Genomic DNA, 18,148 nt, shown 5'->3' with positions numbered 1-18,148 from the left:
CTCAAATCTGTACTTGGATTTGAAGCATTTAAAAGCAAACATAGTTCTAGTATGTGTGAAAAATCTTATTTATTTGAAATATTTTGAAACTTTAGTCCCTTATTATTAATTTAACTTACATTTGAAAATTTCGTCTAGTCTTTGATTGCGTAAAATTTATAACTAAATTCAATGTTCTATAATAAGTTTCTTTTTATCATCTAAATTACATGTGCTACTCAGGGTCTTAAAGTAGCTATTTCCAATCAAAGTATTGCTTTTTATAACGATAAAAATAAAATTAATTTAATGTCATTGCAATAAATACTCTAGCTCGTGCTTATTTTGGCCAACTAGACAGCACACAGAAAGAAAGACTTCTGTGTTTCTTTCTTTCCTTGTATTTGTGATACTTTTTATGTATAGAATCAGATGATCTAGTGACCATATGGAATCGAAGTAGCACCAAGAATGCCATGCCTTAAATACCAAGAGTCCAAGCATATCAAAGCATTGTACTTCATTACTTTTTGGAATAATTAGAAACAATAATGTTATATATTATTTAAAAGTTGTTAATTCTATTCCTAACTAGAAAGATTTAAGTCTCCACTGCAATTGTCAGCAAAGAATGATCTATTTCGGTATACATGTACCATTTATACTCGCCTGTTAGTCAGTTCTGCTTAATACTATAGGCCCAGGGGCTACATCGCTCACCTGAGCAATTGGCTAGGAAAAACTACATATCAAATCAGAACTGAAAGTTTACTGGGGTGGGGGGTGGAAAAGGGGGCTTGAATTTTAACCCCCCAGGGGATCATGATTTGAACAAACTAGAATCTACACTACCTGAGGATGATTCCCTATAAATATCATTACGCATAGCTTTGAAGTATTTGAAGATTTTGAAAGGTTTCCCTATATATTCGTATGTAAAACTTTTATCTGCCATTTGGCCCCACCCTTCCCCCGGGGATCATGATTTGAACAAATTTGAATCGACACCACCTGAGGATGATTCCACATGAAGTACATCTTTCCTGGCCAAGTGGTTCTTGAGAAGAAGATTTTTAAAGATTTTTCCTATATATATTCCTATGTAAAACTTTAATCGGCAATTTTGGTCCCACCATACCCCCGGGGGTCATGATTTGAACAAACTTGAATCTTCACTACCTGAGGATGATTCCACATGAAGTACATCTTTCCTGGCCTAGTGGTTCTTGAGAAGAAGATTTTTTTTAAAATGCCATTATTTTTTCTCTAATTCATGATTATCTCCCCTTGGAAAAAGGCATGGCCCTTTATTTGTACAAACTTAAATCCTCTTTACCCAAGAATACTTTGTAGCAAATTTGGTTGAAATTGGCCCAGTGGTTCTTGAGAAGAAGATGAAAATTTGAAAAGTTTACAACGACAACAACGACGACGACGACAACGACAGACAACGGACAAATTTTGATCAGAAAAGCTTACTTGAGCCTTTGGCACAGGTGAGCTAATAAGTCTGAAATTCGACAGTTTTTTTCACTCACGGCTGATGTTAGATTGCGGACATGTCCATAACAAAAAAATACTTTAGAAAACTACATAGTTTACTATAGTTTAATATAATTAATTAGAGAAGCAAAGTTAAAACTTGCGAAAGTGAAAACTTTGGAACGTCGTTAACCACTGTCAAAATGTACGATCCTCTCCCAATCTGGCCGTAGTTGCATGAGACGGGAATATTTTGTAGCTCGTTAAAGTATTAATCAATGTAAGTAAAGTATAGTCGGACCTTTCATGCGACCTTGATTCAATACCCATTCGCAGTGAACGAAATACTTCTGATGAATACTAGTACTAACAGAGAGGGTCTCTCTTTTACCAAAAAAAGAACTATATTCATTTAAATCTATTTCATTTTAATATTAGTAAGATGTAAACTTAGTCTTATTTATCGAAAGAAAAAGAAATATACTACAAATGAAATATTTAGAATTAAAAAAAAAACACCTCTTCAACCTCAGTCAATATGTATATTGTAATTTGATAAATACTAGAATTCAAAATTGATTCTCAAATAATCATGCAACAATGATGTATTCAAGTAACACGGCTCCCTATTAAAGCATAAATGAACCTTTTTCTCAACACAATATATATTATTCTTTGTATTACATGTACTTGTATTCTTTGTTATATATCCTTAAAAATAAGTTGTCAATATTTATGTCTCTCTTTTTCGGAATTTGGAGCGCAGCAATACTGAAAATCTCGATATGTATATCTGAAACGTTAATAGTGATATGTGTTAAGCTGTATCAAATCTAAAACATATAAATATTTCACGTTGACTATTCAAATCATTGTATAAATTTAAAAGGAATTTAATTGCTTGTTTGCCTCTGTATTTTCAGTTTTAAAAAAATGGTTATTTTAAAGGATTTGAATATCAATTTATTTATCACTTTGTTTGTATCTCTTTCTTCCAGCTATCTCTTAAACATCCGGGGTTTAAGACGTTCCCTTGACTAGATAGAAAACAAAGTAAAACTTCAATAATTATACCCGTACTTTCTAAAGAAAGTTCGGGTATATTGTTGTTACTCATGTCCGTCCGTCCGTCCGTCTGTCACACTTTTCTTCCCTGAACTCCTCCTACATTTTACACAGTAGCCTAATCATCTTTTGGGAGGTGGTTGGTGGTGTCGAGTAGATGTGCAGTAAAGTTTTGGAATTTAGATTTTGCCCCGGGGGGTCAAATGGGGGTCGAAAAATGACGTTTTTTGTGCAAAAAGTCCCGTCTTCCCTGAACTCCTTCTACATTTTACTCAGCAGCCTAATCATCTTTTGGGGGATGGTTGGTGGTGTCAGGTAGATGTGCAGTAAGGTTTCTGAATTTAGATTTTGCCCCGGGGGGTCAAATGGGGGTCTAAAAATGACGTTTTTTATGCTAAAAGCCCCGTCTTCTCTGAACTCCTCTTACATTTTACTCAGCAGCCTAATCACCTTTTGGGAGATGGTTGGTGGTGTCATGTAAATGTGCAGTAAGGTTTCAGAATTTTGATTTTGCCCCAGGGGGTCAAATGGGGGTCAAAAAATGATGTTTTTTATGCAAAAAGCCCCGTCTTCCCTGAACTTTTCCTACATTTTACACAGTAGCCTAATCATCTTTTGGGAGATTGTTGGTGGTGTCAGGTAGATGTGCAGTAAGGTTTCTGAATTTAGATTTTGCCCCGGGGGGTCAAATGGGGGTCGAAAAATAACGTTTTTTATTCAAAAAGCCCCGTTTTCCCTGAACTCCTCTAACATTTTACTCAGCAGCCTAATCATCTTTTGGGAGATGGTTGGTGGGGTCATGTAGATGTTCAGTAAGGTTTTGGAATTTTGATTTTGCCCTGGGGGGTCAAATGGGGGTCGAAAAATGATGTTTTTTATGCTAAAAGCCCCGTCTTCTCTGAACTCCTCTTACATTTTACTCAGCAGCCTAATCATCTTTTGGAAGATGGTTGGTGGGGTCATGTAGATTTGAAGTAAGGTTTTGGAATTTTGATTTTGCCCCGGGGGTCAAATGGGGGTCGAAAAATGATGTTTTTTTATGCAAAAAGCCCCGTCTTCCCTGAACTCCTCTTACATTTTACACAGTAGCCTAATCATCTTTTGGGAGATGGTTGGTGGTGTCATGTAGATGTGCATTAAGGTTTCGGAACGTTGATTTTGCCCCGGGGGGTCAAATGAGGGTCGAAAAATGACGTTTTTTAAGCAAAAAGCTCCGTCTTCCCTGAACTCCTCTTACATTTTACTCAGCAGCCTAATCATCTTTTGGAAGATGGTTGGTGGGGCCATGTAGACGTGCAGTAAGGTTTTGGAATTTTGATTTTGCCCCGGGGGATCAAATTGGGGTCGAAAAATGATGTTTTTTATGCAAAAAGCCCCGTCTTCCCTGAACTCCTCTTACATTTTACTCAGGAGCCTAATCATCTTTTGGGAGATGGTTGGTGGTGTCAGGTAGATGTGCAGTAATGTTTTGGAATTTTGATTTTGCCCTGGGGGGTCAAATGGGGGTCGAAAAATGACTTTTTTAATGCAAAAAGACTCTTCTTCCCTGAACTCCTCTTACATTTTACTCAGCAGCTTAATCATCTTTTGGGAGATGGTTGGTGGGGTCATGCAGATGTGTAGTAAGGTTTCTGAATTTTGCTTTTGCCCCAGGGGGTCAAATGGGGGTCGAAAAATGACGTTTTTTATGCTAAAAGCCCCATCTTCCCTGAACTCCTCTTACATTTTATTCAGCAGCCTAATCATCTTTTGGGACACGGTTTGTGGGGTCGTGTAGATGTGCAGTTAGGTATCAGAATTTTGATTTTGCCCGGGGGGGTCAAATGAGGGTCGAAAAATGACGTTTTTTATGGAAAAAGCCCAGTCTTCCCTAAACTCCTTTTTCGTTTTAAACTGTGGTCTTATCCTCTTTTGGGAGAGTTCACTCTTTTGAAATTTTGTTAAAACATCAAGGTCAAGGGGTAAAAAATCATAGCATATTGGGAAACATCTTGTTATGGGTAATGTTCACTTGAAATGTGAAAGTCGAATCCCTTCTCAATGAAAAGGAAATACAACATTAATGAAAACTAAGTTAAACTTCAAGGTCAAGGTCACAGAGTCAAAAAGTCATGATACATTTGGAAAGGTCTTATCACAGGTAATATGAATGCCCTTTCATTTATCTTTCTAAATGATCAATTCAAAGCAATTAATTTGTTTATGAAATTAGGTCAAACTTCAAGGTCATGGGTAATAAAAATCATAGTGTATTTAGAATGGTATTGTCCCATTTGATACTAATACCCATGTTTAATATAAAAGTCCTGTCTCTTCTCATTCAAAATATATGACCATGATGACCAAGGTTAAATTTATTGTGACAGATGGGCAGATTGACAAACAAATAAGATTTAATGTACCCTACCTTTAGCGAAAATGGGGGACAATAAATGTCTTTGCTGTTCTTGAGAAGAAGATTTATGTTGGAAAAAGTCCCCTGCATATTTAAATGTAAATTGGTTGAAATTGGCCCAGTGGTTCTTAAGAAGTTAATGTGAAAAGTTTGCAGACAAACAGATGGACAACACAAATCAATACATTTCAGAAAACAGTATGCTTATAAATAGTTAATCAAGGTGCTTTGGGTAGCAAAATAAAGCTAAACTGGTATATCTAATTCATCCGCAGAGCTTAGTATATTTTAATATGCACAACCTTTTCAACTCTTATCATAATTATTTTTTAAAATTTATATCACCATGTCTCATTCAAGGGAGAACTAGAGATATGACCAGATGTATATCTGTTGAATATAAAATATGTACATGTATACTGTGGTTTTTTAGTAATTTGTTTGTTTGTTGTGACAGCAACTGTTATGGCAGCTTTTGGCAAAGGTTGAACTTTCTCAAATGTAAGTCAAACTCCAAGGTCAAGGTCAAAGGGTCAGGTTTGTTGGTATCAAAGGGAAAGTCTTGTCACAAGGAATACACACGTGAAAAAAGAGAGAAATCCCTAGAACTTCCTCACCTGTTCAAAAGTTATTGCCAAGGTTAAAGTTAAATTGGGTTCAACTCTAAGGTCTAGGTCAAAAATAATTATACCTGTTGAAAGTTCACAATGATTACACATGTTAGAGCATGAAAGTCCTAGCACCACCTGTTCAAAACTTAGGCCAAGTTTAAGGTATTTTTCTTGTAAAAGTGGGTCAAACTCCAAGGTCAAGAGATCAAGAGGTCAAAATTGGTGGTACCCATTAAAAGGTTTTGCCAAAAGAAATTTACCTATGAAATATTGAAGCCATGTGTATAGCCCAATCCACTTAAAACTTATGGGCAAGGTTAAAGTTTCTGTGGACAGACAAACATACATAAACATAGGAAACAAAATATGTATATATAGTCAAATGAAAAAATTTTCTACTATTATGGAGTCATAAGATCAATTGTCATTTCAGGCACAGGGAGTCAGTGGCTAGGGAGATTAGACACCCCCCCCCCCTAGAATTAGCAGTTATTTAAACTAGATGCTGTCATGAGACAGTAATACCCGCACTAAGGTGTTTGCCTCTAAATGCACACTCCTCTAAAATTAGGCTTTACCAAAGAAAAAGTCAATATAATTTAATAATTTACATAATAGGGCCTCCATGTTTTTATCAAATTGAGCATAATATTCTCAAGTGAACATGTGACCCATGGGCCTCGATCTTATAGGTACATGTATTTCATATTCATAATTCATTACCAGTCTGAAATTAAACAACAGAATTCAATTAATGATGTAAATTAGGTTTGAAACAAGGGGGGGGGGGGGGGTAACATTTTTGGCCCATAATTGGAACTTTTTAAATCTATTTTCTCATATAGATCAACAACAAATATTATTCAAATTAGTTTAAAGCGTTTTTGATGATTTTTTCCAAAATGTACAAACTTTTTTATACTTGATTAGGCAGAAACACCTTGAAAGCTGCCATATACCATGTATACCCAATCAATTTAGTCAACCCCCACCCTTCTCCCATCAACACACACACACGCAAACACACCCTATTTTCCTGTTTTTGGAAATAGGCCTAGATGGCAAAGTTAAGATAAAACACCTTTTGTAAATAATAATTTTAAATTTGTTCTTATACTGTAAATGTATCTGAAGACCTGCATCACATTGGGCTTGCGTCACGTACCTAACTTAAGTACTAGTTTTACCATTATCATTTTTAGATAGCACTGCACGTGCAGTACTAGGCCTAGTGTTGTGTACACATCATTGCATGTATGTCAGTTGGAATTATTTTGTGTTTAATTGGATTATATTTCATGAAGTTGGAGCTATGGCAGTCGGTAAGTACACGTTTTGGTATAGATTTGGGTAAAATAGTCTGAAATGCAACTGGTTAGGTTAAAGTTTAAAGGATCAAAGGTCATCCGATGCTGCAATAAGACGAATTTCACAGCCTACAGAGTTATCGCCCATTATCGACGTTACATTCAGTTACAAAATACAGAATTTTTTTCTGAGAGGGAGGGGGGACTTCCAGACCAGAATTTCCTGAGAAGCAAATAAAAGGAGAAGTTATGGTGGTGTCTGTTTTCTAGGGTGGAGGGCATCCAAAGTCTTTTTTATATTATAGTCCTGCAAATTCGGGGGGGGGGGGGTCTCAAGATACACTTCCAGTCCCTGTAAACAATGTGCAAATGATTATGTGACTCCTAAATAGTGGGAAACTTTTTCCATTTGACCATACATAATTTTGCGCTTTTTGTGTTATTATGTTATGTAAATTTAATGGTATAAAGGTTTTGAACCCCCTGGAGGTCATCCCCACTCTCCTAATGATTCTAACTGGAAATGTTCACAATATGACTGCATTAAATGAAATAAAAGTGCATCAATGATAAGATTGCTTGACATTTCATTCATCAACCTATCCTCCTAGAATTAGGAATGAAAATCATTCAAAGAGATGGACCACATTAAAGTATTTGTATATAGGCTATTAACATATTTTTTTAAAATGTAAAACAAGCAGTAGTTTGCATACTTGTCATGAATATAAACAGGGGTCTGGGATGGGGTGAGGGGAAGGATTGAGTTCCTGTCTCTTAACGTCTTAATGGTTGAAAACTCCTAAAATGAATGTTGACCTCAAATCCGACTTGTCCTCATTATTTTTCAAGTGGGGGTGTCTCCATTTGAGTGAAAAATTCCTGAGAGGGATGTTTAACAACAAACAAACAATTAAATGACATAAAAACACAATATTGATTTGCGTTAAGAAATATGCAGGGGATTTTTTCCATCATAAATCTTCTTCTCAAGAACAGCAAGCTAGGGCATTATTGTCCCCCGTTTTGGGGGAAAGGGAGGGAACATTAAATCTTATTTGTCTGTCAGTCTGGCCATCTTTGACAGTATGTGCATCTGTCACAATAAATTTAACCTTGATCATAACTTTTGAATAATATGAGATAGGGCTTTCATATTTTACATGTACATTACCACAAAATTTTCTAAATGTACTATGATTTTTTAACCCAAGTGAGACCTTGACCTCAAAATTTTACCTACTTTCCAAAAAATAACATTTTAAATTAATCATTTTGAAAGAGAAAAGATATGGCATTTAAATTATACATGTATATTACATGTGAAAAGACTTTTCTAAATATATCATGACTTTTGACTTTCTGATCTTGACCTAGAAGTTTAACCTACTTTTCAAAAATATTATATTATATATTTATATATTTATATATAACTTTTGATTGAAAAGAGATGGGTCTTTCATATTTGACATGTACTTTACCTGCAACAAAATATTTCGAGCATGCGATGATTTCCCCCCTTTGACCTAATTTTCATAAAGTGACATATGATAGGGATGCATATTTGATACACAATCTGCCATAAACTATGGCATCCCATTCACTAAAACACAGAAAGCAAAGGACCACAATTCTTTGAATTTGCATGTATAATCTTGATATGGAAACATCCTCATATAATGTATATTCAAGTTTTTTATGCTACGCCATGATTAGGAATACATGTATTAGTTTTTGTCATGTCCGTCCTCCACCCTTCCATCTGTCTTTCCATCGAGCTCAAAGAAATTACTTTCTAGATATTTTATCAAAGTTCATATGCTGATGCATATACTGATGTAAACTATCCAACTGTGGCAATATTTTTTATGCGCCCGGATCGATAGATCCCGGGCATATATTGTTTTTGTCTGTCTGTTTGTCTGTTTGTCTGTTTATCTGTTTGTCTGTTTGTCTGTTGTTAACTTTAACCTTGGCCATAACTTTTGAACAATAAGAGATAGAGACTTCATATTTGGTATGCATACTCCACTATTAAAGTCCTTTCAAATGACATCAAGGTCAATGACCTTGTGACCTCGACTGTGACCTATATGCTAAAAATAGCTTTTTCGACTGTTTGTCATAACTTTTTAACCATAGGAGATAGGGACTTGATATTTGGTATGCATACTCCTCTAATAAAGCCCTTTCAGTTGACAACAAGGTCAATGATCTTGTGACCTTGACTGTGACCTATATGCTAAAAATAGCTTTTTACACTTTTTGCCATAACTTTTGAACCATAGGAGATAAGAACCTCATATTTGAGATGCTTACTTCACTGATTAAGTTCTTTCAAATGACACCATGGTCAATGACGTGACCTTGACCGTGACCTAGATGCTAAAAATAGCTTTTTACACTTTTTGCCATAACTTTTTAACCATAGGAGTTATGAACTTCATATTTAGGATGCATACTCCACTGATTAAATTCTTTCAAATGACACCATGGTCAATGACCTTGACTGTGACCTATATGCTAAAAATAGCTTTTTACACTTTTTGCCATAACTTTTTAACCATAGGAGATAGGAACTTCATATTTAGGATGCATACTCCACTGATTAAATTCTTTCAAATGACACCATGGTCAATGACCTTGACTGTGACCTATATGCTAAAAATAGCTTTTTACACTTTTGGCCATAACTTTTAAACCATAGTAGATAGGGACTTCATATTTGGGATGCATACTCCACTGATTAAGTTCTTTCAAATGACACCACGGTCAGTGACCTTGTGACCTTGACTGTGACCAATATGCTAAAAATAGATTTTGAACTTTGTTTCCGCCGGGCGCATAGTGTTTCACAAACACATCTTGTTTACCTTTACTTTCCTTTGACCTTTACTTAACTTTTCTTAAAATTAGTGTTTAGCTTTATTTTAGAGAAACCATAATGATTCAAGTTGTGTAATGAAACTTCACATGATGATACATACTGATGTAAGCAATTAAAGCTTTACAATGCTTCACTCTTTTTTACCTTGACATTTCCTGTGATCTTGACCTCACTGTCTTAGACTAGATCAGTTTTGAATAAACAGTTCAAGATATAATCAAACTTCATATGCTAATACATACTGATGAGATTATTGCATTAACTTATTTTGACCTTGAATTTTCTTTTGACCTTGACCTCACTTTTTAAAATATGTGTTTATCTAAGTTTCAAATAAACCATTAATTATATTTTTATCAAAATTCATATGATAATAGTAAATTCACACTGATGTAAGCTTTTCAGCTAGAACAACATTTTGACCACAACCTTTCCTTTGACTTCTCTTTTCTTAAAACAAAGTGTTAAGCTCAGTTTCATTAAATCATTCAAGATATTTTTATCAAACATAATAAGCTAATATGTATTAGTGAGAGCTATTCAGCTGCATCAAAAACTTTATCTTGCACATTCCTGTGACCTTGACCTCCCTCCTCTTTAATATGTATTTTGCTTAGTTTTTAAGAAATAATTTAAGACATTTTTATGTTTAACATGCACTTATACATAATTTGATGAGAATTTATTATCTATATCCAATTTATTTATATTTTAGTTTCAATTCTGAAAAAAAAAACTATTTAAGATATTTTCATCAAACTTTATACACAAATACAAATTTTAGTTTTTAGTTTTTAGCTCACCTGAGCCGAAGGCTCAAGTGAGCTTTTCTGATCATATTTTGTCCGGCGTCTGTCTGTCTGTCTGTCTGTCTAGCTGTCTGTAAACTTTTCACATTTTCGACTTCTTCTCAAGAACCACTGGGCCATTTCAACCAAACTTGCCACAAAGCATCCTTGGGTGAAGGGGATTCAAGTTTTTTCAAATGAAGGGCCATGCCCTCATTCAAGGGGAGATAATTGGGAATTAATGAAAATTTGGTGGCATGTTTTAAAAATCTTCTTCTCAAGAACCACTGTGCCAGGAAAGATGAAACTTATGGGTTAACATCCTCAGGTAGTGAATATTCAAATGTGTTCAAATCATGACCCCCGGGGGTAGGGCAGGGCCAAAATGGCCGACCAAAGTTTTATATAGAAATATATTGGAAAATTCTTTAAAAATCTTCTTCTCAAGAACCACTGTGCCAGGAAAGATGAAACTTATGGAGTAACATCCTCAGATAGTGTAGATTCAAGTTTGTTCAAATCATGACCCCCGGGGGTAGGGCAGGGCCAAAATGGCTGACCAAAGTTTTACATAGAAATATATAGGAAAATTCTTTAAAAATCTTCTTCTCAAGAATGACAAAGCCATAATTCATCAAATTTATATGGAAGCATCCTCAGGTAGTGAAGATTCAAGTTTGTTCAAATCATGACCCTGGGGGTAGGGCGGGGCCAAAAAGGCCGACCAAAGTTTTACATAGAAATTTATGGGAAAATTCTTTAAAAATCTTCTTCTCAAGAATGACAAATCCATAATTCATCATATTTATATGGAAGCATCTTCAGGTAGTGTAGATTCAAATTTGTACAAATCATGACCCCAGTGGGTAGGGCGGGGCCAAAATGGCCGACCAAAGTTTTACATAGAAATATATGGGAAAATTCTTTGAAGAAAAGCAAATCCATGATTGATCATGGGATTACTTTTGGATTTTAACTTTTCAATAATAAAGCAATTTCTACTTTTTCTTAGCTTCAGTACTCAGGTGAGCGATGTGGCCCATGGGCCTCTTGTTTAATGTACCATTAGTAATACACATCTGGCGGGACTTTCATGTCCTATAGACATATTTCTAGTTTTTCAAATCATCACCTCAGGTTAGGGTCAGGCCACAATTAGGGATCAAAGTTTTATTTAGGAATAAAAGGAAACACATCTTTAAAGTTCTTCTTTTCAGGAACACCAAGAGCATGATTAATATGGAAATATTCTCAAGAGGTGTAGATTCAAGTTTGTACAAATCATGACCACCAGGGTTAGGGAGGTGCCATATTTTTCCAGCCCCTTTTTGCCATCCATATGAAAATTCAAATTTTGAAACCATTTTACACATACACAAAACAAACCAATCATTTTCTAAATGATCATGGTTTAAAGCTATTGCAGCATAAGATATTAGGGAAGTTCTTGAAAGCAGGGTGATTAAACATGTCAAATATATGTAAAAAAAAAAAATATATATATATAAAAATTCTACCTCAATTTGATCCCCATCCCCCCCACCCCCCGGGCAAAATGAAAATTCCGAAACCTTACTGCACATCTACATGACACCACCAACCATCTCTTAAAAGATGATAAGGCTTCTGAGTAAAATGTAGAAGGAGTTCAGGGAAGAAGGGGCTTTTTGTATAAAAAACGTCATTTTTCGACCCCCATTTGATCCCCCGGGGCAAAATCAAAATTCCGAAACCTTACTGCACATCTACATGACACCACCAACCATCTCTCAAAAGATGATTAGGCTGCTGAGAAAAATATAGAAGGAGTTCAGGGAAGAAGGGGCTTTTTGTATAAAAAACGTCATTTTTCGACCCCCATTTGATCCCCTGGGGCAAAATCAAAATTCCGAAACCCTACTGCACATCTACATGACACCACCAACCATCTCTCAAAAGATGATAAGGCTGCTGAGTAAAATGTAGGAGGAGTTCAGGGAAGAAGGGGCTTTTTGTATAAAAAACGTCATTTTTCGACCCCCATTTGATCCCCCGGGGCAAAATCAAAATTCCGAAACCTTACTGCACATCTACATGACACCACCAACCATCTCTCAAAAGATGATTAGGCTGCTGAGTAAAATGTAGAAGGAGTTCAGGGAAGAAGGGGCTTTTTGTATAAAAAACGTCATTTTTCGACCCCCATTTGATCCCCCGGGGCAAAATCAAAATTCCGAAACCTTACTGCACATCTACATGACACCCCCAACCATCTCCCAAAGGATGATTAAGCTACTGTGAAAAATGTAGGAGGAGTTCAGGGAAGAAGGGGCTTTTTGTATAAAAAACGTCATTTTTCGACCCCCATTTGATCCCCCGGGGCAAAATCAAAATTCCGAAACCTTACTGCACATCTACATGACACCCCCAACCATCTCCCAAAGGATGATTAAGCTACTGTGAAAAATGTAGGAGGAGTTCAGGGAAGAAAAGTGTGACAGACGGACGGACGGACGGACGGACGGACGGACGGACGGACGGACGGACATGAGTAACAACAATATACCCGAACTTTCTTTCGAAAGTGCGGGTATAATAAGACTATGTACTGTAAAGAATAAAAATGACTTTGGACATCCTCCCCCTTAGAAAACAGGAACTCCACCATCATTGTTTTTATTATTATATTTTATTTGCTTCTCAGGAAATCTTGGGCTGATTTTTTTGACTGAGGTGTGACACCCCCCCCCCCCCCCCCCCCTTTCTGAAGAAAAAAAAATTCTGGATCTGCGCCTGTATAATATTGAATGTCCGCAACGGGAGATAACTTGACAATGTGAAATTTGTCGACTGTGGCATGCGATGATCTTTGACCCTTTTTGAACTTCAACCTAACCATTTGCATTTATTTATTTTTATGCAATCTATACTAAATCTTGTACTTACCGAATGTCATAGGTCGTGACAACGAATTCATGAAATATAATCCATATAATCCAATTAAAACACAAATGATTTTAACTGACCACACTGCATCGTCAGCATACATGTGCTAAATAATCTCATTCGACAAACCTTTGCTGATTCCGTTGCCAGTATAAATCGGCCGAGGTGTGCCGAGAGGTGATATCTATAAATATGATAATGGGTGACGCAAACCCAATGTGAATGTAGAAAATAAGATGTTCACACGTAAAACTGTTTAGTACAAGAACAAATTTCAAACTATCATAATAAACTATGTTTTAACATAACTTTCCCATCTAGGTCTATTTTTAAAAAATGTGAGAGTGAGAGTGTGTGTGTGGGTGGATGGGAAGAGAGAGAGAGGGAGAGAGAGAGGCATTGACAAATTAATCGGATTGTATTTTCAATGGGTTTTTTTCCCGACCAAGTACTAAAATCAGTTTGCACATTTTGATAAATTCATCAAAAACGCTTTGTACTAAAATAATATTTTATGTCGTTGAGAAAGTAAATTTAAAAAGTTCCAAATTATGGGCAAAATATTTATCTGAATCTAATTAAGTAATTTACTTCAATCATTAATTAAAATCTGTTATTTCAGACTGGTAATGAATTAAGTATTCAAAATACATATATGAGGCTCATAGATCATATAGTCACCTGAAAATTTTATGTTCAATTTGACGAATACATGTACGGTGATAATTATAGAATTATTTTGACTTCTTCCTTGGAAAGTCCAATATGAAGGAGTGTGTATTTAGAGGCAAACACCATAGTGCGGGTATTACTGTCTCATGACAGCATCTAGTTACTATTTATATAGCACTAGGGCATTTATAAATATTTTGACAAGTGATATCTCATTGTTCAGGAAAAGTGGATGTGTGTTTCTCTTAGATATTTCAAGCGATTTCTAAATTTATATCATTAAGGGTTGCAACTGCAACGCTTAATAATACACCAGTGTGTATCATTAAGCGTCGAATATGTCGATATTTCCTTGTTTCATTAAGCGTCGATGTTGCACTGCATTTGTGACGCTTAATGATATAATTCTGTCATTAAGCGGCGATTTAGCATTAGCGGTTGATAATGTCAGCTATTAATGCAATAATTTATGGCATTAAGCGTTGCAATTGCAACGCTTAATGCTATTTGTATCATTAAGCGGCGTTTTATCATTAGAGGTTGCTACACACCCCTCGTTCTTTCGCGTTGAATTGTAGGCAGTTAAATTCTATAGTTTGTTTTTCTTCATTAAATCTCTGTTAACATACATGCTTGCTGGAGTTTCATGTTTGTTTGACTGTCTGTCTTTCTGCCTGTCATACATGTATGTCTATTACATAAAATTATGCTATAAAGCTACATGTACATGTAGGTCATAACTTTTGATTATTCAAGAATGAAATAGTCTGAAACTTTAGTATGTTGTCGTCCGTGATATAAGTTACTCAAGTAAATTTATTAAAGTCAAGGTCAATGGACGATAAGGTAGTTGGAGTGAGTTTGGGTTAATCCTTGATAATGAACTTCAGGTGGTCATTGTCTTGACTCAAGGTCAAATCTTCAAGGTCAATTCACTTGCCAATGATATATACATGTAAATATTGATTGAGTTGTAACTTTGCAACCCTTGAAATAGAATTTAGAGTTTACAAAGCAGTTCTTAAACAATAAAATGCTTTCTTTGTTTGTTATTACTGTAATGAACGGAAGCAGCTGTTGCAGAAAAAATACATAACTCGCGTAAGCGGGTTATGTAAATTTTTTCTGCAATAGCTGCGACCGTTCATTCCAGTAATAACAAACAAAGAAAGACATTTTATTGTTTATATTTATATCTGTTTAAATAATCAATTAAAGTAGGATTAAAAACATTAATTATTGTATTAATGATGCGAACGTCTTTATACGTTTCATTGATGGAACAGCCACTGATTAAGAAATCTGTACAGGCGACATGCCTACTGTAGTTTATGCAGTGATGAACACAATGGGGTTTCTTAAGAAATAAAGGAGAAAATATTCATTGGATGTAAATATATTTGTATAAAGCTGTGAAAATTATCATGGTGAATACAATAATAAAAAGTAGCTTAATCATAAAGAAAAAAAGAATAGAAGTATGGAGGTTCATTAAAAGAACTGGTAATTTTTGATTAAGGGAATATAAAATAAAAATAAGTACGCTTCACGTTTGTGTGGGGGAACAGAGTGCAAGCTCACATAACAACAATGTTGAGGACTATTTTTGGCACAGTTCATTTATCAAAAGCTGTCTCTCTGTGTGTGTCCCATGCTCTCTACACGAAGTAAAATTTCAATCCATTTTGTTTTTCAAATTTTCAAAAAATCCACCAAGAGTAAGATTTTTACAAATAAGATCTAATACACAGAACATAAAAGTTAAACAATGCTCAAACAATTTGGTTTTCTGAAGAAGAAAAAGATCATTCATGTCATACATTTATATACATGTACAGTATATATACAATCGCCCAGTCTCCCGTTCACCATATATAAGAAGATGTATGGAAAATGTGTTTTAAACATAAATGTAATGTGTACGTTAAATGACGTCAAGAATACCCCCTTTCACATTATATAGTCAAAATTGATTCAAGTAACTGACAATCGATTGGTGATTTAAATGTCTCATTTTTAGCCGGGCTCATTTCTCGTAGAGAAATGCCCGGCTATTGCGACGGTGAGCAACAGAAAATGCTGCTTCTTCACCGCCAAATTAAATTTACGAGTTAGAATATAGTACGTCTGCGCAATCACCTTTGAGGCAATACAAACACTGAATTAAACTTTCATAGTTATCTGAAATTGTCAAAAAATAATTATAATAAAATACTTTCTATCGTTTTCGCTGATTAATTATTTGGTTAAAATATGCGAAAGGTATTCCACAGGTATCCCTGTCTGCGTCATATTCTATAAATAAAGGGTGTACTATCAGGCTAATACAAATGCGGGAAACATCATTCATGACTTGATGTACGCTTTGATGCAAAACTCCCCGCTGAGGACCCATCTGTGCATAATTGTGTGACCTTAAAAAATCTTGCTGCATCAGTGTTTATTTACTTTTGTTGGTATGTAAAACCCCGAAATGATACATGTGACAAATATTTTATGCTGTTAAATTCTAGCTACATTTTAATAAATTTTAAAGCTTTTTAATGCTATATATGGCATAGATATATATAATCATCTTTTCAATGGCTGAATCAGCTTGATTTTAAACTGTCATCGTGGTCTTTGTTCATTACCCTGTAAATGAGCCCGCCTTTCAGTACTTCTGAGTACTTTGATTCTATTAATAAACCATTAATTGCTCTCTTGGTTGGCTTTACAAAATAAGCATAGGTCTACATGAAAATATTATCTCTTAATACCCAAATTCTTTCACATTTTCAATTTTGATATTATTTTAATAGAACACCCTTTTTGACAAAAGCCCTATATATAAACACACTAAAATTGATTTCTTACTAACAATATCATTGTTTCCATTCGAACAAAACAATGAATATAACAAAATAAAAAGTTTTAAAATATACGCTTCACATTTCACAATTAACAAATCTTATCCATAAAATTGTTTTTTTCCTGGAAAAATTATTCAAACTTTCCCGCTTAATTTCTTCACTTATAAACACTACTCACCCTCTTCCTCTTCAGAAAATTGACTCTCATTTTGTCCCATCTCAGATCTCTAATTCACAATATTAGACCCACTCTCACTCACAATAGAGAAGATAAAACCATTTCAACTATTGAAACTCTGGGTGCTATTTAAAATAGATATCTTTATATTATGACGAGTTATAGATTGTACACTGGATCACAGGGCCTAATTACCTCGGTCGATTACCATGTTTATTTGTATGTCCACTGCCGACTGTGATGGTGGAATATAGTCCTGTTTATGAGGGCTAATTTACAGAAGGACTAAGGACAATCGCTGGAATGATTTTATACGTACTTGAGGTGACATGGACGATAAGGGGACACTTGTGGGGGAATATCTGTGAGTGACAATGGGGATTGTCCGATAGGGATGCTGGTCGTAAACTACTGGCGAGGGGCTGATTCAATCATTTTATGAGGACTTTGAGTGTATTGTTCAGGAAATAAAGGGTAATTGTCCTGGGTATCAGTTCTACTGAACTTATAGAACTCAACGACAGGGAAGTCCAGACTGAACATTTTTCACATGAACTTCCACTGTACAGTAATACTGCGGACATTCTCTAAAAAGTCTTTTAATTCAAAAAATATTGAATTTGGAGATTGACTAAACAGAGGAATGTATCAATAATATATACCACCTCCAAACATTTTTTTTTTTATTTCTTGACCTAGACTTTGGATTTTAACTCGCTTTAAAAAACCTTAAAAACATTAGACATACGCTTTGAATGCATGGTGGGAACTAGGGCCATCATATTGATACTTCATGATCCCGGGGCCCGAAGTTATGACAGAAATTAATTTTTTTTCTAAATTAGGTCAAACTCGAAGGTCAAGGGTAAAATTATTTTGGTATCCATGTCGAGAGATATGCACGGGGCAATTTATTCAGTAGTTTTAGGAAAGGTCTTAGATCTTCAGATCCGATCTTAAGTTTTAAATTGTTGGTTTTAGATTTAAAATGGAATACTTATTATTTA

At 35.1% G+C, this 18,148-nt stretch overlaps 1 protein-coding gene across 1 annotated transcript in view; it reads right to left on the bottom strand.

The window, feature by feature from the left end:
* The window catches only part of LOC134279332 (pleckstrin homology domain-containing family G member 7-like), a 29,231-nt gene extending 12,050 nt beyond the window's left edge, over positions 1 to 17,181 (bottom strand). Inside the window, exon 1 of the mRNA XM_062761703.1 lies at positions 17,142 to 17,181. Coding sequence (XP_062617687.1) covers positions 17,142 to 17,181 — 40 coding nt within the window. The remainder of the gene's footprint in view (positions 1 to 17,141) is intronic.
* Between the last annotated feature and the right edge of the window lie 967 nt (positions 17,182 to 18,148).

The sequence above is a fragment of the Saccostrea cucullata genome, unplaced genomic scaffold (assembly GCF_032062105.1).
Source record: "Saccostrea cucullata isolate Sc308-1 unplaced genomic scaffold, CSIRO_AGI_Scuc_v1 ctg96, whole genome shotgun sequence".
NCBI classification, from domain to species: Eukaryota; Metazoa; Mollusca; class Bivalvia; order Ostreida; family Ostreidae; genus Saccostrea; species Saccostrea cuccullata.
Note: the sequence above shows the minus strand (reverse complement) of the source record. Positions and strands in the feature narration are given on the sequence as shown.